This window comes from Astatotilapia calliptera, chromosome 19, assembly GCF_900246225.1.
Source record: "Astatotilapia calliptera chromosome 19, fAstCal1.2, whole genome shotgun sequence".
Taxonomy (NCBI): domain Eukaryota; kingdom Metazoa; phylum Chordata; class Actinopteri; order Cichliformes; family Cichlidae; genus Astatotilapia; species Astatotilapia calliptera.
Genome location: NC_039320.1, coordinates 19,985,087 through 20,010,258, shown reverse-complemented (window position 1 = coordinate 20,010,258; position 25,172 = coordinate 19,985,087). Strand labels below are relative to the sequence as shown.

Sequence of the window (25,172 nt, the reverse complement as noted above, 5' to 3'; positions counted from 1 at the left end):
CAAAACACAGGGTTTTTTTTTATGTTTTCCGTTGGTTATTTCTGCATAACTGTTTACTTTTCAAATGATCTGTTCTTACCCTTTGTCGCCTGTGACTGCTGCTTTGTTAATGATGCACTGACCTCTCAATGCGTTATGATGAGGACTTGTACAATAGATAATGAGCAAAATGTTTAAATATGCATTGCATGCTTTTCTATAAAATAGTTGAAGCAGCTCACCCTGGGCAAGCAGCAATAAAAAGCATTTCAGACCTTTTTATTAATTTAACCATAATACTGCTGAAATTATATATGATGAATAAGCGTAAAATGCATAAAACCATACTGTGCACAAAAAGTACTTAAGTACTTCTTTGCTGGATTTTTCTCTATTGTCAACTACTTTCTTTTTGCACAACCTACGACTTCAAAGGTGCAAACTAGTTCGACTGCTGCTAAAAATATAAGAAATGTGTCAGTGAAAGTCACTATCAGCTTGCGAAATCTACGCTGCGTTCTCTATGAGGGCTCTCCTTGGCAAAACCTGCTCCACATGGCACAGGTCTGCGGTTTTGAGACCGTCATTTTCCTTAATGAAGCTATCCTGTGCAAACAGCACCCCCCGTCGACTCCTGTCTGTAAAGACAGGTGAGAGGTAGCAAGTTGAGAGGTCGGCTTCAGCTAGCTAAACGTTATGGCTGATGCTGTAAGTTTCTGTTTTAATAGTAAGTAAATGCTTTCGTATAAAGCGAAGCTGCCTCGGCTCCGTAATTAGAGCAGCAAATACTTCACGAAACAAAGCGGGTGCGAGGCAGTTTCAGCCGGTGTTCTACCGGCGCCAGCTCTCGTGTTCTGGCGGAGCTCCTCTTGCTAATGTTTGCTAGTTAGCTAGCTGCTAGTATGTCGCAACCCAGCGTTTGGACTTACCGGAGCTAACGTGACTAGCACACCCGCACCGATCGTTGATTGTGAAGGATAAGCACGAAAGGTGGGTATGTTTAAATTGTATGTGTTTCACAAAACTCGATGCATTAGCCATCACCATTGAAAGTCTAGTAGTTTACCTTAAGGTAGCTTCTCGTTTAATAAATGTAGCAGTTAGCGTGTACGTTGGAGATGAGCTGTTCTGTAGCCAAGTGATTTTAAAGGCAGTTTGTGGAAAGGCAAAGTGGTGCTTGTATGGTTACCCCTTCCTCATAATGTGTTCACCGTAATAGAGCACACACTGTCAGAATGTAAACATTAGCGTCTCCATTAGCCAATCCATTTGACTGCAGTATCTCCTCGTGGTTTATTGCATTAAAGGCTGCTGCTAGGTCAATATTTACGTAGCAACATTATTATTTACAGATAAAATATGGCACAATTCTTAGCTTAAACTTAAATCTAGGCTAATCGAGGCTTTCTTTCTGGCTAAAGTCCTCCTTCCTTACTCGCCCCACCCTGGTATAGTGGAAAAAGTATGGTACGATCGATGGTCCATTAGCTACTTTTATTGTTGCTTTAAAGGTGGCGTAAGTTGCTGTCAGTTGCCCTTGTATGATATTAGTTAAAAGATATCGTAGTTTGGAAACACAGGTACCCAAAGTAACTGCATATCAGTTTCCTTTTCAGGCAGCCTTAGGGGTTAATAAATTTCTATAATTTCAAAACAAACCAGCATATAGATTTTATCTGAGGCGATTGAGCTTTCCCCTTATCTAAAATAAAGACTTGCTTAACATGAGATTGTTATAGTTATTGATAACACTGCTCTACAAAAAACTCTTTTTTGTTTGCTATTGGGCACCTCACACCTGCTTTTTATCTGTTTTTTTGTTCTTGTTTTTTACACTGATTTCAGAAGTACAACCAACTTGCGTCAGGTTTTTGAGATACACATCACTTTTGAATATCAATATAGCAACACAATATCTGGAATTTCAAGCATTTCCCCTACAAAATAGTTTTAATGTGTGTATTCTGATAATAAACCAAAACACAACACCAGACAAAGACGCTAAAGCAAATTCCTGTCAATTTAGCTCAAAATTAAACATGTTAAACAATGTTTAATACATTTGCTTTTGCGCTTGACTTAGCAAGAACCAACAGTAGTCACCCATTATGCTAGGATTGAATTTTCCCTGATATCATTTTATTCTTGATGAAGACTTTCTTCCATGCTCATCACTGATTTGGTGGGGGGAAAAGTCGAGATGAGAACGTAAGAAGTGCATCTAAAGTGAAGTTCTGCAGTCATTAGCTGAAATGCCTTTAGCATGTTATCCATAAGCTGAGCACAATTCTGTGATTTCCAAGAAAATTCTGGACAACCTGCACGAAGGCTTCCCATGCCGCTGATCCATTTGGCTTCTGAACTCATTGTCAAGCATCATTTCACCGATTTCAGGACCAACACAAACACCTTCCTTAATTTTGGCTACATTTTTCTTGGGACCAGACTTAGGCAGCTCCTTATTCAAAGTCCTTTGTCCAATATATCCACTATCCATTCTCTGCACAAGCCCAAACCATCTCAGCCTCGCCTTTCTAACTTTCTCTCAAATCCGCTCGACCAGAGTTGTGATTAAACAGATTTATACTTCAGCCTGAATAGTTTAGTTTGTGTGGAAGCAACTCTGTTTTCTTTGATTACCTGTTTGGAAAGCGCTTTTGTAGCCTTGCATTTTTAATTTATTTTCAGTTGTTGTTTTGGGTTTTTTTTGCATGTACAAAATAGTGCAATTAATTAATTAATTTACAATGTGGCATAATGTTGCAAGCTGCTTGCCACACCTCTTAAATGTGGTGCCAAAGAAAGATGGGAAGGACAGGAGCCAAGTGGGCACAAAATAAGAGAAGCGAGCAGGACTACTTAATATGTCTTCCTCACCTGCGTGCAGGAAGTATGCTTGCAAAGAATGTGGAAGTTGATTGACAAAAAATGGTTTTGTCACTAAAGTTTAGACCAGATTTTCCATCACATCCTCTTTGACAACAGCCACCAGCTTCCTCTATTAAGCCTTCTATAGTCAATTGTGTTTTTCCAGGAGCTTTTGTCACATTTCTGATACAACAAATGTATCCTGTGTATTGATTTTATGTTTATTATCTTCCCTCGCTGCTTTCTTTTTCTGCCCTTAGAATGAATATTTTGGTCCAAATTTTTTTTGTGTGTGTGTGTGTGTGTTTGTTTGTTTGTTTGTTTGTTTGTTTGTTTGTTTGTTTGTTTGTTTGTTTGTTTGTTTGTGGAAATTATTTCAGGATCATTACTATGGTGATTAAATAAATGTTAAACCAACCAAGTAGACGGGAATAAATCAAACTCACAAGCAATGCTGGCCCTGGAGTATGAAAACAAGTTTCCCTGGATGTCTTGCACAAATAGTGTTACCAGGCCTCATGTGTATATGCCAAGCAGGAAAAAAACATGTTTATATAACAATTTAATTTTCATAATTCCACTCAGTTCTCACATCACTGGCTCCAGGTGTGTCAGGCCTTTTTACTGCATGTATGAATAGCCTTGTCTAGTTGTTTCAGCAGCCACCCAAGGGTGTGTGTTTTATTTGTGTGTGTGTGAGTGGAAAGGGACGTAGCCTAATTGTGGCAATTGTGCTGAGCAAGCTTGTTGTCCTCAGCCCTCTCATGCTTCACATTTTCCGTTGTTAAAACCAGCAACCCTTAAACCCTAAATGCCAACATAATCATGCACAAACACTCTTGGATTGCTTAAATGCAACTTCTGCCACTTTGATTGGTGCCATGAGACCTGCTGTGTCATGATGCCGCAGAAGGTGTCAACAAGGGCAGGATGATGAAAGTGTTGGGGAAGGTAGTCTGAACCAGAAGCCTGTACAGTCATAACAGTAATTGAGGTGTAAGGTGAGAGCTGAAGTTCACGTAAGAGAGGAAAACACCTGCAGGAGAAAATTGCTCCCAGTAGCACGAGCTCGGAGATGCCAGTGTCAGCAAGGGACTTGCTGTGCCTCTCCGTTTAAACCTTTCATCTTCTTAATAGTAATTGACCAGCTTTAGGGCTTAACTGTAAAACTAGTAAGTCTTACAGATTATAAGGGTTTCCACGCCCTTCTCTGTAATGTACACAAATCATTTGGCATGGCTTTTTCTCATCGAGCATCAAATCAGGTTTGCCAAGCATGCAAAGGTGCATTATATCAAAATATTTGACACTTAGGTTACTTGCTTACGTGCGGTTTTAGTAGGTTAAAAACTACTAATACAGGAAGGTGTGTAATGTCTCAACTTGCCCAACTTCAATAGGCTTGTTTGAGATGAGCAAGGCTTGCGTGGAGATGATCACAAGCGATCCCTTGGAATGTTTTCTGGTTAGATTTCTGTCTAGTGACTCAGTCTGAAATCATGCAGATATCAGTAAAGATAACCTCACAGTATCTAGGTGACTGTACCCTGTATTGCTTTCCACCAAAACCTCGGGGTGTGGTGGAAAATGACAGGCTCCGTCTGATCAGCAATACAAAAACATTTCTAACTCCTTTCGTTAAATTAGTCAGACTTGTTTATGTTATCTTCTTTGCAGTCTGATAGTTTTCGTCTACAGAATAAATATTATAAATGTAATTATTTTTTTATTTATTGGCACAAAAGCTTTTTTTCAGTAAAGTAAAATAGCTTTTCCTTATATACCCAAATTCAGCACATGTGTTAGAAGACAAAATGTATCTTTTTAAAAATTGCACCAAGTGAAGTGCATAAAATAGTCTTTCCCTTCATTCATTGTACCTGATCTGAATAAAACTAATAGCAAAGTGCTTGACAGCTGTGAGATCCCTCTGTATTTCCCCAGTAGTGTTTTACATACGGCACTGGTATTTCCACTTTAGAAAAATAATTGTGTGCACCCTGCCATGGAGTGTATATGGTCTTCCCACAGCTACACAAGACACTTTCAATCAAAAGATGGCCAGCATCTTTTGACCAGTATGTTAAACCTTTCCCTGAAGCCATCGTTATGCTCCGTGTTTGGTTGACCCTTGCATCTTTGCCCAAATGCGACTGCGTTGGTGATTTCACTGCATCATTGCTCACTTTTATGGAAGTCCGAGCTGAACAGTGATTTTCTTGACCTGCCTGCAGTTTGTGCTTTGTTTTCAGGTGGCTGAATAAGTTACCTGTGTGGTTTTGCGGTGCAGACACAACTCTACAGCACTCTTTGCATATAATTTGTTCCTGGTTAACATCACTTGACCTAAATTTGCAATATTTCCGAACAGCAAATGACGATTCAATTCAAGGGAAAAGCTCTTTACCTCCTGCCGTGCCACACATTTGAATTTGGTTATGTATCTCTCTTTTAACGCACTTTTACTAAGCCCGTCTAGTCCAGGAAACCTGAAGCTGCACAGTGCAGGGAACAGCTGTGATTGGCTCATGGAGGCATGTTAATCTAGCGACCACTTGATTTGCTTTTACTTTCTATTGGCAGAGCATACATTTTCAGTGGCACTCAATCATGTTCCTTTAATTGTGAGAAGCCAGCATCATGATTGAGATTAACATTTTATTAATTGCACAGCCCTACTGTTAAGATACGCATGGACTGTGTTAGGGCTGTTCGATATAACGATATATATATCGGATGACGATATAAAAACGTCTATCATTTCATTTTACGCTATCGTTTGTTTCGTGGTGTCGCAAAATAAACTGTTTACGGCAATATTTTTTCATCGTTTTGATGGTCACTGTAGTGGCTATATTAATTTCTTAAAGTTCTCTCTTTCTCTTATATTTAATATAACCACACTATGGACGGATAAGCGCCTGTTTTTATGCGTTGTGGTTAGCAACAACGACGGTAACAGCATCCCGTGTCCGCTTGTATATGTTCCACATAAACCTTTCACAATAAAGCTCAAGATCCTGTTGAGACTTTTCAAAATAAACGGAATAACGTGAAAGAGCAGATTATTTACAGATGAGAATTAAAAAAGAGCCGCCAGGTGCTAAAAAATAAACCTTAGACTCAAACGTTAGAACGGGCTTTTCCCCGCAGCACGCTGTGTAATAAATACAAAGAAAACGGCGGCCGTTACAACTTATGTCTAAAAATGTATTGTTTCATGCATCGGTTAAAACACTCGACTCCAGCCACATGACGCGCAGCTGGAAACACTTCCCGCAAGACGAGCTGCCCGAGATTCACAGAATTTACAGAAAATGTTACATTTTTGTGATTTATATCGTTATCAGGACGATAGAATTTCTTATATTGGGATATGAGATTTTGGTCATATCGCACAGCCCTAGACTGTACAAGATTGTATCGCTTCTACTTTGCTGGTGTTTTGTTTTGTGTTTTTTTTTTTTTTTTTTTTTTTTTTTTTTTTTTTTACATTTTTTGATGCATTTACAACAAAACAATAGGCAGACAGCTAGTGCCAGCTACTCTGAAAAAATAGAAAGCACAATGTTTTGAGGCTTGATATCTTGTTGTTTATCTCCTGAAAAAAAAAAAATGCAGAGACCTTAGATCACTGTGTAGAATTTCTTTTCAGCCCAGCTGTTTTGTAAATGTAATCTCTGCATCTCTGTCTGCAAGATAAGGAGAATGAGCCTCACAAGTCACAACAATGTGTAAACTATATACTTAAGGAATGGCATGACACAGTGTTGCTCCTCCACTATGACTGCCTGACAGATCAATAATGAACTCTTGTTTTGTGTTTAGTATCAGAAGGGATAGTACCAGCTTGGCCATGACATTTATTTTTAGCAGCAAACTGGTATAATGCTTGCTTTCATCGTGATCACACTGGCTGTGTGACTAGATCACCCTAGAAACTTTTGTAAGACAGGTTTAGTTCATCTTAAATTAACCAACTATTTTGTATTTGATTGATCAAAAGACATTGGTCTACACTTTGTCGTTTTTTTCGAAAGGTGATTTTTTTTTTCATAAATATTGAATTTTTATGTCAATTCCTTGTGCAATAACAGGTGTTTAACATTTTTCAGGCTAATTCAGCCTTTTCCCAGGCTTTGGTGGAACCATACTAAGAAATACATGGAGGTCTCCAGTCTTGGTACTAATGCTGCATTCAGTGGACACGGGGAATCCACTCTTATCTCTCCCCAGGGAAAAAAATCAAACAAACAAGCCTTATTAGCTCATCTGTTTCTTCAGTTAAGTGATGGGGGTTGTTATTCATAAAATGGCTAAAAAGCAAACCAGGAGGCAGCCAAGAAATTACATAAATCAGTTAAATCCAATGAGATTCCTGATTAGATTTTCCAACCTTCCACTTCTGATGTGCCATTAATGCAGCATAAGAAGGGGTGTAATCAGGAAAACTAAGTGAAAACACCTGTGTGAAAGTTTGCGAAGCACAAATTAACATTCAACTTTCAATTACCACTGGAAGTTGAAATGTTTACCTCTCATATCTCTGAAAAGACAAGGGCTGAATTAAGTCCCTTTTACCTTGTGTTAGTGATGCGATTGTTCTTGAGCGTTTTGTTGTGATTTGACACCATTACAAAGTACATACAGCATCAGGTTTCAGTTTTGTTTGCAACCATGTCAATGACAGTTTGTACGTGGGCTTATAATGACTTCAAAGGATAATTTTCCTAACACAATAAAATGTAAGTGTGGTTTATCAAATTTTCCATTGGTTCATTATCATGTAATGTTTTAATGCTTCTTGGTAGCAGGGTTAGTGGGTCAAAGGTTCATTAGCGGCCTACAAATGTTCTCCTCGTGCCTGCATGGGCTCTCACCGGGTACTCCAACTTCCCCTGACAATCCAAAGACAATGGTGAATGATTGTGTGTCTTTCTTTGGAAGCCATGCAGCAGACTGGAGAGCTATCTATGGTGTACCCCACCTCTTGTCTTATGGTAACTAGGATAGGTTCTACCCACACTCCTGACCCCACCTACACCTGAGACCCTGAATCTGATAAGCAGAGGAAAAACTTTACAATACAATAAAGTTTAAGTGTGGTTCAACCAATTTTTCCACGAGTTTATCACCTTGTGATGTTTTTAGTGCAGTCAGTGGCTCAAAGGTTCAATAACAGCAGAAGTTTATGGTGTAGTTGTTTTTGTCATTTCCATTGTGAAGTTTTTAGTCTTGCTTTTTTTAACTACCGCTTCATAAAAGCACATTTTAAAAAATGTGTATATCTCATGAATAATAACCACTACCTGGAAATTACACAAATGAGTAAGTCTCTGTGTCCCAGTCTTTCACCATACTGAATCCATTCTTCCAGTTTGGAAGTACATGTACAGTATTGTGGAAAATTTGCAGCCACTTGTCATTTCTTGATAGTTTGTTTCCAAGTAACCAGTCCTCCTTGTAATTTCTAAAGTAGTCAGATGTGGCAAAAGTACAGACATTCTGTACTTATGTGGAAATACAGATATTAGTATTAAAATATACTCTAGTAAAAGCTGAAGTACTTATTCAACGAGTGAAAAGGTATAAGTTCTGAAATGTACTCAAAGCAAGAAAGTAAAAAGTAGCTCTCTGGGAGGATATTCTACCATCTATCTTTGTGCAAAGTTAACTGAACCTTGTGCTATATTAATACAATAATAAAATAATATTGGTAGATGAAACTTTATTTCAGTCTAAATTTTAATTCTACTGAATGCACTCAGTTTGAATCAGTTATGTAGAATATGAACAAACAATTGGAGAAAATAAAGAAATTCCTCTGTTTTCTGTTGCTTACAGAACAGAGGATGACTTTACCTTTAAACTGAAAAATGAGTACAGTTGGGGGTTAAAGTGGGATTCAACGCGTGGGGTTGTAGTGGCTCAATGTGGGGAAATGAGTAATAACTCTTAATGGTACAGGCTGTGATTAGGTGATCTGGGCCACTGCAGCTCTGAGGTTTACTCGTCTTTGTGGATTTGCACAACTGAATTCAACAAGATATAAGCACATGTCTCATGAGTTGTCTTGGCATCCTCTGTGATGACAGTATATTGTGCATGTTATTTTTATACTAGGCTGTATAAGGTTGGTATGAAGGTGGAATTGAGTGAATGAATCTAAGATTCATCAGCTTAACTTCAAATTCAACTGTGCTACACTTGATGTAACCGAATTCTCACCTTGAGCACCACAGCCACTGTGCACTAGTCACACACAGTTCTTTTTCTAACTTCGCTCGGTGTTTCACTATGGGAATCGCCTCGGCGTGACCAACTACGGAAGCTCCAATGACACCACGTCTGTCTATGACAGACCTGTCGAGCCGTGCTCAGGGCTCCGCCCCCTCGTACTAACACGGCCGACCAGCTCCTCCTAACTCATTCTCGCTTTCTTCCCGTGAGAAACTACTTTGAGCTCCCTCAGCGCATCCAGGCTAACTTGATTAGCTGCTTAACAGTTCTCAGGCGTCCCGTGTAGGAGTACGTCGCCGAACGCAGTTTTTCCGGTTCCAGTTTGGATCGTGCTGAGTAAGTCCTTCGAAAGAAGTGTACTTAGAGTTGCACTGTGGAACAGCAACCGCGTCAGGCGAGCTGTCCCAGCGGTTCCTGGTTTTAGTTAGCGAGGTAGCCGACGTTGTGTGACTCGGGCTAACGCGTTACGGCGAGCTGTTCGTTCAGTGTCCGGCTAGCATTAACTTGTTAGCAGGCCACGAACCACATTAGCGTCTCACTAGCATTAGCTTGTTGGTCGACGTAGGGTTCGGTTAGCATTAAGTTGCTAACGATATTGGCTAGCGGAGTGCAGCCAACGTGTCACGACGAGCTGACTCCCGCCGCGACTAGATCGGATTTAACACCCGCTGCTAGTCCTAGCTACTTACGGGCTAACGTGTCGAGACGAGCCTGGTGTAGCCTAGTCTCACCCCTTTCCGCTAACCATGTCTACGGCTCCTACTCCCGCCAAAAGGTCGGAGCCGAAGGCTAAAGAGGCTGCATCCCGCCCGTGCCCCGCATCATGCGGTGCCACCATCTCGGGCAGGGACCCTCATCCAATGTGCATCGTCTGTATGGGTGCCAAGCATGCTCAGGCTTCACTGGCGGACCCTCAGGGATGCCCACACTGTGCTTTGATGCCAGAGAAAGTCCTGGAAAGGAGGCTGAGAGTAGCAGTAACGAACAGTCAGGACCCCTGCCTGTCGGCTGCTACTGCTACGAGCGATATCCGTCATCCGCGAGCCTCCACAAGCTGGGCGGACATGATGGAAGAAGAGTCCCCGCTCATGCCCCCATCGTTCGAGGACCTCCTCGATCAAAACGTGGGCGAGCCGGGTGGCGAGGACGCGGAGGGCGATGCCGACTCCGACCTCCTCGACCTGGAGGACATGGATGAGGAACAGGAGGATGACTCTACCTTTCCTCCCCAGTAGTCCAGGCCACCGAGTGGGGCTGAAGTTGCACCCCTGGTGGACAGCAATTTGTACGAGGTCTGTAAACGGGCTGCTGCCAAGCTAGGCATCCCATGGCCAGCCGCCCAGGATGCCGAAGGAGCAGAACGTGACTTGTATGACGGCAAGAGGCTCCCACCAGCCTTGCCGCCATCAAAGCAGCTTCTGCCAGCAGTCCCAGCCTGCATGAAAGAAATGAGTCGCTATTGGTCAAGCCCTTTTAAAAGCAAGCTTCCGACCAAGGGCTGCTCTAAGCTTGAGATCCAGGGGATGGGTGAACTGGGGCTGACTGAACCCCCAGCAGTGGAGCCTTCAGTGGCGTATCACCTTCACCCTAACCGCAGGGCAATCTCAGCTTCTTCTAGCATTTCTTTGCCCAACAAGATAGATCGCCTCATGGCATCTATTTATCAAAGGACATACAAATATGCTGCACAGTCAGTGTGCTCGCTTAATGCAGTCACACTGCTATCAGCATATCAGGCAGAAATTCTGGAAGACATGGGCCATCAGCTTGACTCGGGTTGCCCGAACCCAGCCCTCTGGGATGAAATCTGCGTGGTTAATGATCTCATTCTTCGCTCCTCCAGGGGAGCAGTCCAAGGGTGTGGTCGCGTTATGGGCCTTGCAGTCTCGGGTGAGAGAGCCTTGTGGCTAAACCTGTCAGGCCTGGGTGATGCTCAGAAGGCTGAGGTCATGGATGCAGCCTATGACCCAACCAAGGGTCTCTTTGGCCCAGCCCTGGAGAGAATGAGAGAAACAAGCACCCGCAGAAAGCAGGAGGGTGAAGCATTCAATCTCTGCTTACCCAGAAAACCTAACTCTCAGCCCCAGCAGGTGCCAAGAGCTGGCTTTGCAGCAACAGCAGCAGCTGCGAGAGGGAGACAGAGTGGGGTCAGAATGCAGAGAGGAGCAGGAGGCCAGCAGGGTGCCCACCAGGCCAAGGTAGAGAACCGAAGACCTTGGGGCAAGCATTCCTTTGCAGCAGTTGCTGCAAAGAACAAGCCGTCACACCCCGGAGAGGGGAAAAAGAAGCGGTCAGCCTAGCACACCTGCAGCATTCTGTGTCACCCCTCTTTTCTTCCCCAAAGAGAAGGAAGGTGTTAGAAGGGGTAACCAAATCACTCCAAAGTTCAGGGTCTCCGGAAGTTTCCAGTTCACCAGGAGCACCCTCTCAGTCTCCTCCTCCAGTTCAGGGAGGACAGACTTGTGGACAAATGGCGCAGTGTCACCAAACACTTCTAAACACTCTGTCTGTGTCACCAAGCACTGCCCAGAGTCACCAGACACTTCACTGTGGTTTGGGGGTAACAAAAGAAATAAAACGTGCATTTCTGCAGCCAGGCAGTTTGCCAAGGGCAGAATGTCCCCCCAGTTTCAAAATAAAAACAAAAGAAAATCACTGCAATTTGTCTTTGTTCCCAGCGGGGGGAGCTCACGCTCTTCCCGAGGGGGAGAGCCCCAACTCCTTCCGGGAGACAGGGGTGACGTCACGCTACCGCTTCTTCAGAGGCCCGCTCGCAGAGCGGCCGGAGCGGTGGCGCGCATGCGCAGTTCATCCCTGGGTCTTGTCAACCATTTCCCATGGTTACAGACTACAGTTTGCGGCAAAACCACCGAGATTCGGCGGAGTGTTAGCTTCTGTGGCCAGTCGCGATTCAGGGAATGTGCTGGAGGAGGAAATATCCTCCCTGTTACACAAACAGGCGATCGGAGCGGTTCCGAGCGAAGAAGCTCAGCAGGGCTTTTACTCCCGCTATTTCCTCATCCCGAAAAAGGACGGAACGTTGCTCCGTCCTATTCTGGATCTGCGTGTGTTAAACAAGCATTTGAGAAAGTACACGTTCAGAATGCTCACACACAAGATGCTTTGTCGCTCAATTCACACAGGCGATTGGTTTGTTACAATCGACCTATCAGACGCATATTTTTACATCGCCATTTATCCTCCACACAGGAAATATCTCAGGTTCGCTTATCAGAGCGTAGCGTACGAGTTTCAAACTATCCCATTCGGGCTATCCTTAGCTCCGAGGGTGTTCAGCAAATGTGTGGAGGCAGCGCTGTCTCCGTTAAGGAACAGCGGCATCAGAATATTTTCTTACATAGACGATTATCTAATATGCTCACGATCGCGCGAGCAGGCGATCAAAGACTCCGAGGTGGTGGTGAATCACCTCACGGAGCTTGGGTTCACTGTCAACCTGGAAAAGAGCCACTTGGAACCCGCACAGTTTACAGAGTATCTGGGGCTCAGAATAGACTCCATCTCTTATCGTATCGCACTTTCAGAGCGGAGGATCGCATCCTTCACTCACTGTCTTTCCCGTTTTCAGCTGGGGAAAGTCGTGCGGTTCCGACTCTGTCTCCGCCTCCTCGGCCTCATGGCCTCGGTGATATCGGTGGTACACTTGGGGCTGCTTATGATGAGAGATTTTCAGCGGTGGGTCGCTTCTCTGCAGCTGTGCCCTCGCCGACATCTCAGTCGTGGTGTAAAAATAACGCAGCCGTGTATTGCGGCTCTCCGGCCCTGGAGGAGCCCGACAGCTCTCGCGGCGGGGGTACCGCTCGGGGCAGTATCATCCAGGGTGACGCTGACCACAGATGCATCCCTGTCAGGTTGGGGTGCAACTATGATGGGCAGAGCAGTGAATGGCGTTTGGTCACAGAGACTCACTCTGAATCACATAAATGTGCTGGAGCTCCGCGCGGTGCTCCTAGCCTTACGGCATTTTCTGCCGTATCTCCGGGGTCAACATGTTTTAGTGAAAACAGACAACTCCACTGTAGTTGCTTATATCAACCGCCAGGGCGGCACCCGTTCCCGGCAGCTACACAGGTTAGCCAGGGAAATAATTATGTGGAGCAGCACTCGGCTCCTCTCCCTTCGGGCAACTCACGTGCCAGGAATTCTGAACAGGGGGGCGGACCTCCTGTCCAGAGGAAATCCACTGTTCGGAGAATGGAGGCTTCACCCACAGGTGGTGGAGCAGATTTGGCAGAGATACGGCCGGGCTGCCGTAGATCTCTTCGCCTCGCGAGAAAACACACAGTGCCCCCTGTTTTTCTCCCTGTCAGACGCACACGCGCCACTGGGCGTGGATGCGCTGGCCCATCCTTGGCCAAAAACTCTGCTGTATGCTTTCCCTCCCCTCAGCCTGATCTCCCCAACACTGATCAGAGTGAGGGATCAGGGGCTGTCTCTGATTTTAATAGCTCCACGGTGGCCATCCAAACACTGGATAGCAGAAATCATCCAGCTTCTGGTGGACGAGCCATGGCCACTCCCCATCCGCAGGGACCTTCTGTCTCAGGCGCGTGGGGAGATATACCATCCCCATCCAGACCAGGTTGCTCTCTGGGCCTGGCCCGTGAAAGGTGGAATTTGAAGGCAGCAGGCATGCCTCCGAAGGTTATTGAAACCATTCAGAATGCCAGAGCCTCCTCCACCCGTTCCATTTACAGCAGTAAATGGCGTGTTTTTGAAGAGTGGTGCCATGAAAAGCAGATTATCCCTTTTCAGTGTTCAGTGGTGGAGCTGTTGTGTTTTCTTCAAGACTTGCTGGACAAAAGGAAAGCTTTTTCCACTATAAAGGTCTATTTAGCAGCTATTTCAGCCTGCCACGTGGGGTTTGGTGATAAACCTGCTGGGCAGCACCCCCTTGTAGGTCACTTCATGAGAGGAGCGCGTCGAACGCTCCCAGTTTCTAGACCACTGGTCCCTTTATGGGATCTGTCAGTCGTTTTAGACGCCCTCTCCCACCACCCCTTTGAGCCTATTGGGGCAGTGGGGTTGAAGTTTCTCTCTCTTAAAACCACTCTGCTGTTGGCTCTAACCACAGCCAAGCGAGTTAGTGAATTACAGGCTCTGTCTATTCACCCCTCTTGTCTACAGTTGGCCCCGGGACTCACTAAAGCACTCCTGAGGCCTAACCCAGCCTTTGTCCCTAAAGTGTTGGAAACATCATACAGGTGCCCTACAGTAGAGCTCCTAGCTTTTCACCCCCCTCCATTCTCTTCCGAGAGGGAGCAGAGGCTGAACACTTTGTGCCCTGTCCGGGCCTTGGGGACTTATGTTGACAGAACAGCTGGATTCAGGAAGTCGGATCAGCTGTTTGTTTCCTGGGCCTCCCCTCACAAGGGCAGGCCCATATCACGCCAGAGACTAGCTCATTGGATTGTAGAGGCCTTAGCTCTGGCTTATAGCTGTAAGGGCTTGCAGGCCCCCCCGGGACTCCGAGCACACTCCACTAGGGGTGTGGCCACATCCTGGGCGTTGTTCAGAGGTGTATCAGTCCAGGATATTTGTGCGGCAGCAAGCTGGGCTACGCCGCACACGTTTGTCCGGTTTTATCGGCTGGATGTTGCACAGTCATCCCTGGCTCAGACGGTGCTGGATTCTGGTGCCTCAGGTTCGACCTGAGATCCTGGAGTAGCACTGGAGAGTAGCTTCGGGAGCTGGCGCAATCCGGGAGTGGGCCATATCTCCCATAGTGAAACACCGAGCGAAGTTAGAAAAAGAACGTTGGGTTACTTAACGTAATCCCTGGTTCTTTGGTAACAGAGTGAGGTGTTTCACCAACACTTCCCTCCTTGCTTAGGCACGGAAAGAAATCTGCTTGGAATGAGTTAGGAGGAGCTGGTCGGCCGTGTTAGTACGAGGGGGCGGAGCCCTGAGCACGGCTCGACAGGTCTGTCATAGACAGACGTGGTGTCATTGGAGCTTCCGTAGTTGGTCACGCCGAGGCGATTCCCATAGTGAAACACCTCACTCTGTTATCAAAGAACCAGGGATTACGTTAAGTAACCCAACGTTCTTTGCTTTAAATCCATCACAGTACGGCAAATCTAAATTGTTTATGCTGCACTAAGCTGCAGAGTATTTTCATGCCGCTTTTGAATAACACAAACTTGGCATACCTCAGTTTGTTTTGCAGAACGCTTCACAATATGAAAAGTCATTGCTTCACATATACAGATAACATCTGACATAAAAAAATCAGGACTTGCATGTAAGCTTTCAAGTTCCAGTTGATCAAATATCATGAGCAGTTATTACCTTTAAATAGAATTCTCTCTTCTTCCTCTCCGGTCCCGTCTTTCTCTATCTTGAGTGGTTTTAGTTCTCATTCTCTCCCCTGTGAAATATAGCAGCTGTAGCTTTTAAGGTAGAAGGCATATTGTGACAAACTGCACAGAAACAATTTGTGGGTTTGCTGATGTTTGTTGAGGTGATAGAAATTTTGCATTTTTTTACCTGCCACGTAAAAAAAAGGTATTCCCTTTATACTCACTCCTCTTTCTTAGAGCTAGCTAAATACTGAAGTACCACAACTGCAAATTATGGACATCTGCACTTGTTCCAGGCCCACTTTAACCCCTAACTATGGCACACCGTTTTGCCTCTTTGATTCCTTTTTATGCAATGTCGCCTGGTGATTAATATACAAATAGGACTGGCTTTCATGTGTTGTTTAGGCTCAAATCAGTTTGCTGTTTGAAGACCTGCAGTGACGTGAAATAATAACTCCCCTTAAATGTTAAACCAAAAACCAGGAGCCTGTTTTGAAAATGTAAGGCGTAGAAAGTAAAGATATTTGTTTAAAAATGTAGGGAGTAAAAGTAAAAAGTTGTCAGAAAAATAACTACTCAATTACAGAAAATTCTAAGTAAGTAAGTATTTGTACTCATTACTTCTAACCTTTAAAAGTAGTCTTTAGGTTCTTTACTTTATACACTGGCTACTTTTTCACTCATTTCATTCCATTCTATTCCTTGGTAGACCAGTTAACACTAACTTATAAAATAATTCAAGCATAAAAAAGGTCCCTAATGCAAGGGATGAAGAAACAAGTAAAAGTGGAGTGTAACACAATTTTTGGGCCATTTTCTCCAGCTAGCGGTCAGCGCAGCACATGTTGCTTTCTATGTGAAAGGGGCTTAAGTACGCTTGGGCAAGATGCGGAACCCTAAATTGCCCCATCGGAGTAGGAATGTTAGATAGAAAGGCACATAGCTGTAGAAAAAAAGTGCTTGTGTGAATTGAATAAGGCATGTTGTATAAAGCGTTTTGAATGCTAGAGTAGAAAAGAGCAGAAAAGTACAATATATGAACCAGTCCATCCACTGTTTGCCCCATCAGAAATGGTCTCAGTGGATTGAACCAAAGATCACTAGCAATCACTGGAAAAATCGGTGGCAATCAATCTTATAGCACCTTCGTTCAAATAGTCATCAGTTTGGAGGTTAAGGAGAGAGGTACAACAGCAAGCAGCTACAGCAATCTGTTAAACATGGTGGAGGCTTTGTCATGATTTGGGTATGTTGATAAAACTGATGGGATTATGAACACTGAAAAGGACTGTCAGGTTTTCCATCATCCATCATACAGTACCATCTGGAAAGCATCTGACTAGCAATAGCTTCATTATTAAGCATGACAGTGATCCTAAGCACACACCCAATGCAGTAAAAACATACCTAGCATTCCTAATCAGTTGAGACTTTCAATGTAAGAGTATCATTTTCCAGGCTTTTTTGCTTTCAGTGTCTTAACACTCCATATATTGCCATATTGATTGCATCCAAGTTCCTGTTACAATATTTTAATTCTTCTGTTCTGTTCCTGATTATACTTGAGTGATAGTTTAAGATCTTCATTCAACAAAGCCATTTTATTAAGAATAACAGAAAGTTTCTCCAGCAGTACATTCAGTGAATAATTCCAAAACCACAACAAAACGTGATTTAGTGACTGTGCACCCACAATCTGTCACCCACAGACCAAAAGGTTCCCCCATTTACATTCCACCCTAGGAATGTCTGCCCTGGATTTTCCACTGTTTGTGGGTAAATATATTAAAAGAGCAACAGAACTGCAATCTTTGCTTTTGGCGAGACCGCTAAAAGCCACATTTGTTTCATATTATCAATGTTCTTCTTCTTAGCTTCTTTCCATAGCAGAGATCCAAGTCTGGAATACAGTGACTGTCATCATCCACCCACTTAATAAAACAGTGTTTCTTTAAAACTGTTATGTTTATTCTGTATGGACTTGTACTCAGCTAATCTTGTCTTGTTCATCTCTTGCAGATGGCTGTGTCAGTGCGGGGCCTGTACTTTGTGGTGACCCTGTTTTTGGGTAGTTTCTTCGGGAGCGTCTTCATGCTGGGGCCAGTTTTACCCCTCATGTTGTTGTCTCCTGCTTGGTACCGCTGGCTCAGTGATCGAATTGTGGCTACCTGGCTCACCCTACCTGTGGTGCGTACACCAGCTTACCCTTTTCTTAACCTACTTGTGTGCGACAGATGGTCTTAAGTTACCTGTGCATAGGCTGATGAAAATATGCCTTTTCTCTTAATTTGTCAAAACTATACTTCATTTATTCCAATTATGCCTGAGAACAAGGCAAAGGTCTTGTGTATCATGACTGCAACAATTGATGATCGTATACCTGCTCGTTATCAGATGAAACACAAGGTGGTGCCATGTAAAATCACCTGTGATTGGTTATATGACCATGAACAATGGCAATAATATCCAACCAGTACCAGTATCTTATTATCTTCTCATTCTTTTGGCTCTTTTACCTCTTCCTAGTTCCGCCTCCTCCCTTTCTATGATTTTCCTGTCATCATCCTTGACCACCTTCCTATCTGTCACCCTCGCTTCCCTTTCGGTTCTTTTATGCTCCCTCCATCCTTGTCTCTCTTTTCTAGTCCTTGCTGGAGCTAGTATTTGGAGTGAAGGTGGTAATAACAGGTGATGGTTTCATTCCCGGAGAGCGGAGCGTGATCATCATGAACCACCGTACCCGCCTGGACTGGATGTTCCTTTGGTGTTGTCTGCTCAGGTACAGCTACCTTCGTCTGGAAAAGATCTGCCTCAAGGCTGCGCTTAAGGCTGTTCCTGGCTTTGGTGGGTATACAGTGGGTGCCTTGCCCTTTCCTACACACAAAGACACTCGTGTACACTTACACAAACTATAATGTAATATATGCTGAAAGAGGAGATAAAACCATTAAGACTGACTTGGCTGAATGTAAATATAAAAGAGGAACATTATGATGTAAAGTTAGAGCACTAATGTGTTATACAAGTTCAGCTCCTACTTTAAGATGTTAGCCAGTTTACCTTGATAAGCAGACATGTGACAACTTAATATTTGCTTTGCAGGTTGGGCAATGCAGGTTGCCTGCTTTGTCTTCATTCAGCGTCGTTGGGAGGAGGACAAGAAGCATTTGGAGAACATGCTGGACTACTTTTGTGACATCAGAGAGCCCTTACAGTTGCTGCTCTTCCCAGAAGGCACCGACCTTACCGGTGAAGTGTAAACCTTGCAGTGTTTAATTCATTCATGGGGCAGTCTGTCCATATTTCAGTTATTACTCTGAAAATGTGTTACCCACCAGTCGGCTTCCAGAGCTCAGCGTAGCGCTCCACCTGTTGCATGCCTTTGCGCTCGACACTGTTATGCAAACACAATTTCAGAGTGATAAGACATATCTAAATCTCTTGTCAGTGCCATTTCTGCAAGAATGCTCTGATCTCTCGGTCTAAGCAAGAGTGACACTTGTGCCTAAAGGCCCTTCAGATCCCATTTGAGCCAGTCAAAGTCCTGAGTAGCATTACTGGGAGAAGCTTAACTCCCATTTACATATCATGATGTCATGTTGAGCTGAATGTAGTTACATCATAATTAGCCAGTAGGGTCTAAGTATTACTTTACAGTTGGTGTTATGTTTGCACCCTTGCGAGTGTGTTTGCAAGTAAGCCTCTTAGACTTCAAGGCTTGATTTGACGCAAGAAACAAGGGGATATATACACGGTATGTTGACTTCTTACGTGGAAGTTCATTAGTCCCACACTGCTTATCCTAGAGGCATACAGACTAAAGGATCAAGGTCAGAGCAAACTTTTTAATAAAGCTTTTAAAACTGAATTGAATAAGAGACTGTGTAGGAATGACAAACAGCTTTGTTTAAGAGAACAGGTGTGATCAACAGAGCTGTCTGTTGTCTGAGTACTCTGTCTGAATTTGCTTCTTGTTGCATAATATAACTTATGAGTCATGATATAGTTTACATGTTCCAGCAACAAGTTCCCGAGGAATGTTTGGCTAATAAATAGTCACCTTTCCTGTGTTTATGCCCCCCCATGGATTTTTATAAATGGATAATTGTTTATCTTTAGTGGGTGTATTAATGAATCTAATCATATCCCGTAACCCATGTTGTTATTGTTACTTCTATTTTTATAATAGTACACTGGAATTTTTTGATTATGTATCCCCATGAGTTCGGCTGTTGTTATTATTAAGGCTATCTAATATGCAACAGTTAATCTTGTCCATGGTATTTTGGTTTGACAGTATAAATTTCATCGTAAAGGTACTCTAAGTTTAATAGTTTTAAAGTACAAAGTCAAAATGAATACAGACAGCTAATACTCCTAGCATCTTAAAACAATTCTTGGTTTATTTACCTTATTTTTTGTGCCTACATAAAGGTTTATGCACTCTTCTTAAAGCAGTCATATGATACAAACTTAGAGTCTTGATTGCATCCCAGTAAAAACATTTATCCTGGAGAGAATGAGTAACATGATATGTTTTTACAGAGTTTTTACTCAAGTTTTATGGTGTGTGTCTTCTGCAGAAAATACAAGGGCAAAGAGCGACGCGTTTGCTGCACAGAACAGCCTGCCGAAGTTTGAGTATGTTCTTCATCCCCGCACCACAGGATTCACCTTCATTGTGGACCGACTACGAAAAGGTCAGCTTTGAAGGACATTAACAGCTTCTGAAATCATCTACATTAAACACGTGACCGATTTACTTGTAATAGACACGTTAAGGATAGTTGGCAGCCAGACAGTGTAATGCGTTCACATGAAAATAACCAGGACACAAAGCCTGTCATGAGGACGGAAATATTTTATCTCTAAAACCAACTGAAAATGACACGCTGCTACGATGACTGTACTTATTCCACTGACGCTGTTCATACAAGGAGGGATTATACCTGTTATTCTTCAGAGTCTCAGACATATGCTTCATCCCAATGCCAGTCATTACAGCTACCCGATATTATCATATTTCTGTGTGAGCTCAACCTGGCAGTCTTCCAAAGGTCTTAAATAAATACCATCTCTGGTCCTGCTGTCTCACCCCCCCCCACCAACCCTGCATGCTCAGCAGTGACACAGACTCTCCAAGCAGGTGTTGTGAAACACTGTGATATCGTCAGACTAAGCCAATTTTCATCTCCCTTTCTTTATGCCACTGACTGACATACTCATGCTGATCATGTTCTCCCTGTCCATATCCACTGTGCCCCTCTAAGCTCTATTTTTACTGTGAGAGCAGGCGCTTGCGGGTGTCATCCTGTGCTTTTGGTAATCTATTTTGTTCCCCCTGTGTATACAAGGGCACTGTAGATCAGTGATGACGGTAGTTTTAAAACGGCGAGTTACTGGATAATTGGAGGTGTCTGAGTAACGGGGCCAGTGAACTAGTGTGGTTTTGTAAGAGAGATAATAATTCTCCCTGCAGTGGCTTGTCTTCATGTCTAAAAGATTTACTGTTTGTGGTTCTGGATCGGAAGTAGAGTTTTTCACACTTCTAAATGAATTTGCTTTCATCTTTTTAAAATAGTAAGTCGTGTTATTCTCCCATTCATCATTTTAAATTGTACTTGTTTTTTACTTTTTTCCTAGGTGATAATTTGGATGCCGTCCATGACATTACAGTCGCCTACCCTAAGAACATCCCACAGACAGAACGCCACCTCATATCCGGCCATTTCCCACGTGAGATCCATTTCCATGTCCGGCGCTATCCAGTGTCTGCACTTCCCACCTCTTCCTCTGACTTAGAATCTTGGTGTCGGGAGCGCTGGGCTGAAAAGGAGGTCCGGTTACGGGACTTTTACTCAGGGCAGCCCCGCGCCTTTGACAGGGATGGCATTGCACGAGTACCACCCTGTAAGTCAGAGCTGCGAGTTACTCTGATCAAAGCGGCCTCGCTGCTGTATTGGAGCAGCTTCATTGCTCTGTGTTTCACTGGCCTGTGGCTCTGGGCTCCTTTCAGGCTTTACTTCCTGATCATGGTTGGAGTGTACATAGCTCAGCACAAGCGCTTTGGAGGGCTTGAGATGCTGGAGATGGCCTGCCATCGATACTGGAAGTCGATGTCTGCTGACGTCAGTGAGAACAATAAATTGCTAGATGGAAAAATGAAGTGAGGAAATACAGTTGCGAATGAACAATGACGTGTTACCACCTGTACTCAGCAAAGACTGAGGACTCATTTGTCTACACTTGTTCAGTCCAGTGAGCTAAAGGATCCCATGGTGGGACCTAGTGCTCCATGCCTTAGAAAGACAAAAATAAGTGCACCCACGATGGTATGCATGGCTTCAGTGGAAAGAGCTTTCTGGGGGGGGGGGGAAGGAATGTTAACCATATTAAACTGTGTTGGGTTTAGGGAATTCATCGTAAATGATGTATCACTTGCCCTTTCTGTGACTTTTCTTGTGTAATCACTGTTATTTAGCTTGCCGTCTGTCCATTTTTATCCGTTTCATGTAGTAGGTGTTTATCATGGTTTGTTGTTTGGGACCTCGGTATGGACCTGTGTCAGAAAATACTGCTGTTGGTATTTGTCATACTTGTTAGATATTCATATTTTTGAAATGTATTTTATTGTATGCTGTAATAATTTTTTTAAATCATGAATGGAGCAGAGCCATAGTACAGAACGTGTATGTATGATGATTTGACTTCTGCTAATATTCACATTAGCAGTATAAGCTGGATTGTTTAAATCAATCAGCTTCTGTTAGAAGTGTTCAGCAAGGGGAAAAAAAGGACAGATGTAATTCCCAGAGAGTTATTAAGGCACATATGAGTAAAACTGTTTACGTTTAGTGGGTATAATTACCCTTTTAGCCTATATGGTGGTTTCACTGTATATGTCTCAATTGCTCAAGTCAATATGACAATGCAGCTTTTCCATGTAAACCCAGCAGTGAGAAAAGCAAATGTCAACTTTAAAAACAAAAAGCAATCAAAAGCAAGTAGTCTGTCATGTGAGGAAGCGGTAGATCTACATGTCAGTGGCAGGGTTGCCTGTAGCTATATTGAGGCAGCACTTGTATTATTATCAAAATTAAAGATCTGACTGATAAGTCTGGCTTACTGTAGAAGCAGATGGGCTTTGTGCCCTTTCTGGGGATGAAGAGACACCTTGTAGAGACGGGATGTGTGTGGTGCTGGGGTGGAAGAATGTCCTGTTGGGACAACGTTACCCCTCAATGTGCAGGGTGGCACAGAGAACCAGACTTGGAGTGGAAAACTGGCCCTGAACTCAACCTAATCCAAAAAAGCCCTGTAATGCCCACCACTGCTGGTATCCCTCTCCAGAGGACTGGCATTGATGCGCTGGCTAAACTCAATTAGCAAATGACAGCTGAGAAAGCGGCTCCAGTTGTGCCAAAAAAGGAGTGAAATTGAAAGAAGATTGAAGCAGTTCTTCAGCCGCATGTTTCACCTCTTGTTCTCTTTGCCTTTGCTCTCTGTTCAAACTCAATTACATTTTTACTTGAGTGAGTAAAGAAGCTTTTTGTGTTTGGAGGTCTACAGCAGTTTCTGTAACACTGTGAAATGTGTGATCTAGCTGACGACTTCAATCCACTTTTGAAGTACTAATTGTCTGGCACACAGAGTCGACAATGGGGTCTTTTTTTGTTTTGTTTGGTTTATGCAAATCCGAAGCTCCTCGAGTTTATGTCAAAAGGGGCTGTTTCTAGTCACTGTGATATAGTTTTGTTAACAACTCGATCATCAGCATGTTTGTTTACCAAATATGGTACTATATAAATGTTTTGTTTTTTCAAACCACTTAAAACTCCCAAACCAGCTGGAAATCTGTCTCTTTCACCTGTGCCGTTTTGTGTTGCTCATTTTTACATTTACTTGTCGATGCTGGACCTCTTTAAAAATCACTGTCCTCAGGTAAACGCAGTGGACACTGTTATGAGTCAGTCTTTTAAATGAAGAGATATATATCTAAATAAATATGCTGTATCGACTCACTGATGTCTCCCGTCATCTTTTGTTTTTTTAAGTTTAGGAAATGTTGACTCCCAACTTAAGTAGTAACGGCGCTTTTGGTGCCCCAGTGTCATGTGATCAGCAGTTTCATTCATTGCATTTTTTTTTCCACTGCAGTCCTTTAATCTTGCATGTCCTGTAACAACTACTGTATTGCAGTGGATGACTCAACAAGACCTTGAATGCTCATGTTGCACAACACTAAGGATGGAAGACCGTCCTGCCTTGTGTGTTTTGTGCGCATACACAAACACTCATATACATGTCACAAATATACATGTCACACACATTCTAGTCTACCATAGACAACCAAAAAGGTCAGGAGCTTTGAAGGTGAAGTGCAGTCGCCATAGTAACTAATGTTGACTCCCTTGTCTCCTGGCAACAGTATGTGGAGTGATGTCAGTGGAAAGCATGCCATTTTCTCCCAGTGACAGAATGATGTCACTCCTTTTGTGTGTGTGAAGAGAGAGCTGGAAAGAAAAGTTTATTTCTATATTATACATATCTGCTCTCCTGTGGGCACGGGAGAGCGGGCAGACACATCCAGTCGACAAAAAGTGAGGACATACTAAATTAGCTGTCCGCAGATGATGAATCATTGGACAATTACAGATGCATTTATCCACCCACTTTTTCTCTTGCCCCACCCCCTCACCCCTCGCTTTTCCACCTCTTCATCTGAATGTATCTTCGTCTGTATCTGAATATAACTTCAAAATTGCCCTGATGGGTTTGACAGTGGGTGGAAGAAAGATGGATGATTCGCATAGGCTATCATCTACCTTTTTTCTCTCAATTAGATTAGCTTCCAAAAGTCGGACTCTTTTATTAGAACAGTACTTTGATGGATATGTAGGAGGCATCTGGGGTCAAAGTTTTCAGGAAACTCAGTATCCCAAATTTCTCCCCTAGAGCACTTGTACAAATAGAAATACAGCCATCTTACATAAAGATTGTCACATCTAGACTATCTAGTTGCATGCAGGCTAATAGGATCAAGACAGTGTAATTATCCTTATCTAGCCGGATAGCTTTTTCAATAACGACTGCAGCAGACAATCCAGAGGTTAGGCACAGCCGAAGTCACTGAATTATAAAGTAGCACTGTGACTTCTCTGGAGCTAGGAGTCTCACTTTTGCCTCTGGTTCTATCCAGCTTTTAAATGGGTGTAAATAGCTGTGGAAACCATAAAGCCTCGCACATCCATCAAAAAATGGAGAACAAGCAACTACGATGGGTACGAAAATAGCCGTGATCAGAAAAGTATATTGTGTTCAGCTAACTTAATATTTGTTTGAGCTGGGTTTAGTGCATTGTGCCTGCAGGAGTGACTGCAGAAAAGCAGACCTGTTGTTGATTCCACCACAGTGACACAGACCATTACAGACACACCAACAAAGAAGCCCTCCTACAGGAGCTGAGCTATAAATAACTCTACAGCGGAGATGCAATATTAGTGGGTGGATCAGAAGTTAGTCGTCACTTCCTATTTATAAAGCAAATGCAGTCAAATTTTACATCGTGGGTGATTCATACTGAGTGGTGAATAGCTGGGATTAAAATGGGACTTGTTTTGATGTGGTCCATTCTTGATTTCCTTTTTAAATGACATTTTCTCTAACGGTTAAGTAAATATTTTCAAGTGTCAGACATCTAATCAAATATATCATTTTTGAGTTCTCTTATTTGTTTTTATCTGCTTCAGGGAATAACAT

The 25,172-nt window shown here is 43.2% G+C and overlaps 1 protein-coding gene across 1 annotated transcript; it reads left to right on the top strand.

Moving 5' to 3' along the window:
* The first annotated feature begins 557 nt into the window (after nucleotides 1–557).
* lclat1 (lysocardiolipin acyltransferase 1) lies at nucleotides 558–23,435 on the top strand. The gene is made up of 6 exons (XM_026151461.1): nucleotides 558–969; nucleotides 17,433–17,600; nucleotides 18,059–18,257; nucleotides 18,516–18,662; nucleotides 19,997–20,113; nucleotides 21,057–23,435. The coding sequence occupies exons 2-6, from the start codon at nucleotides 17,433–17,435 to the stop codon at nucleotides 21,581–21,583; spliced, it is 1,158 nt and encodes a 385-aa protein (XP_026007246.1). The 5' UTR covers nucleotides 558–969; the 3' UTR covers nucleotides 21,584–23,435.
* Nucleotides 23,436–25,172: the final 1,737 nt, after the last annotated feature.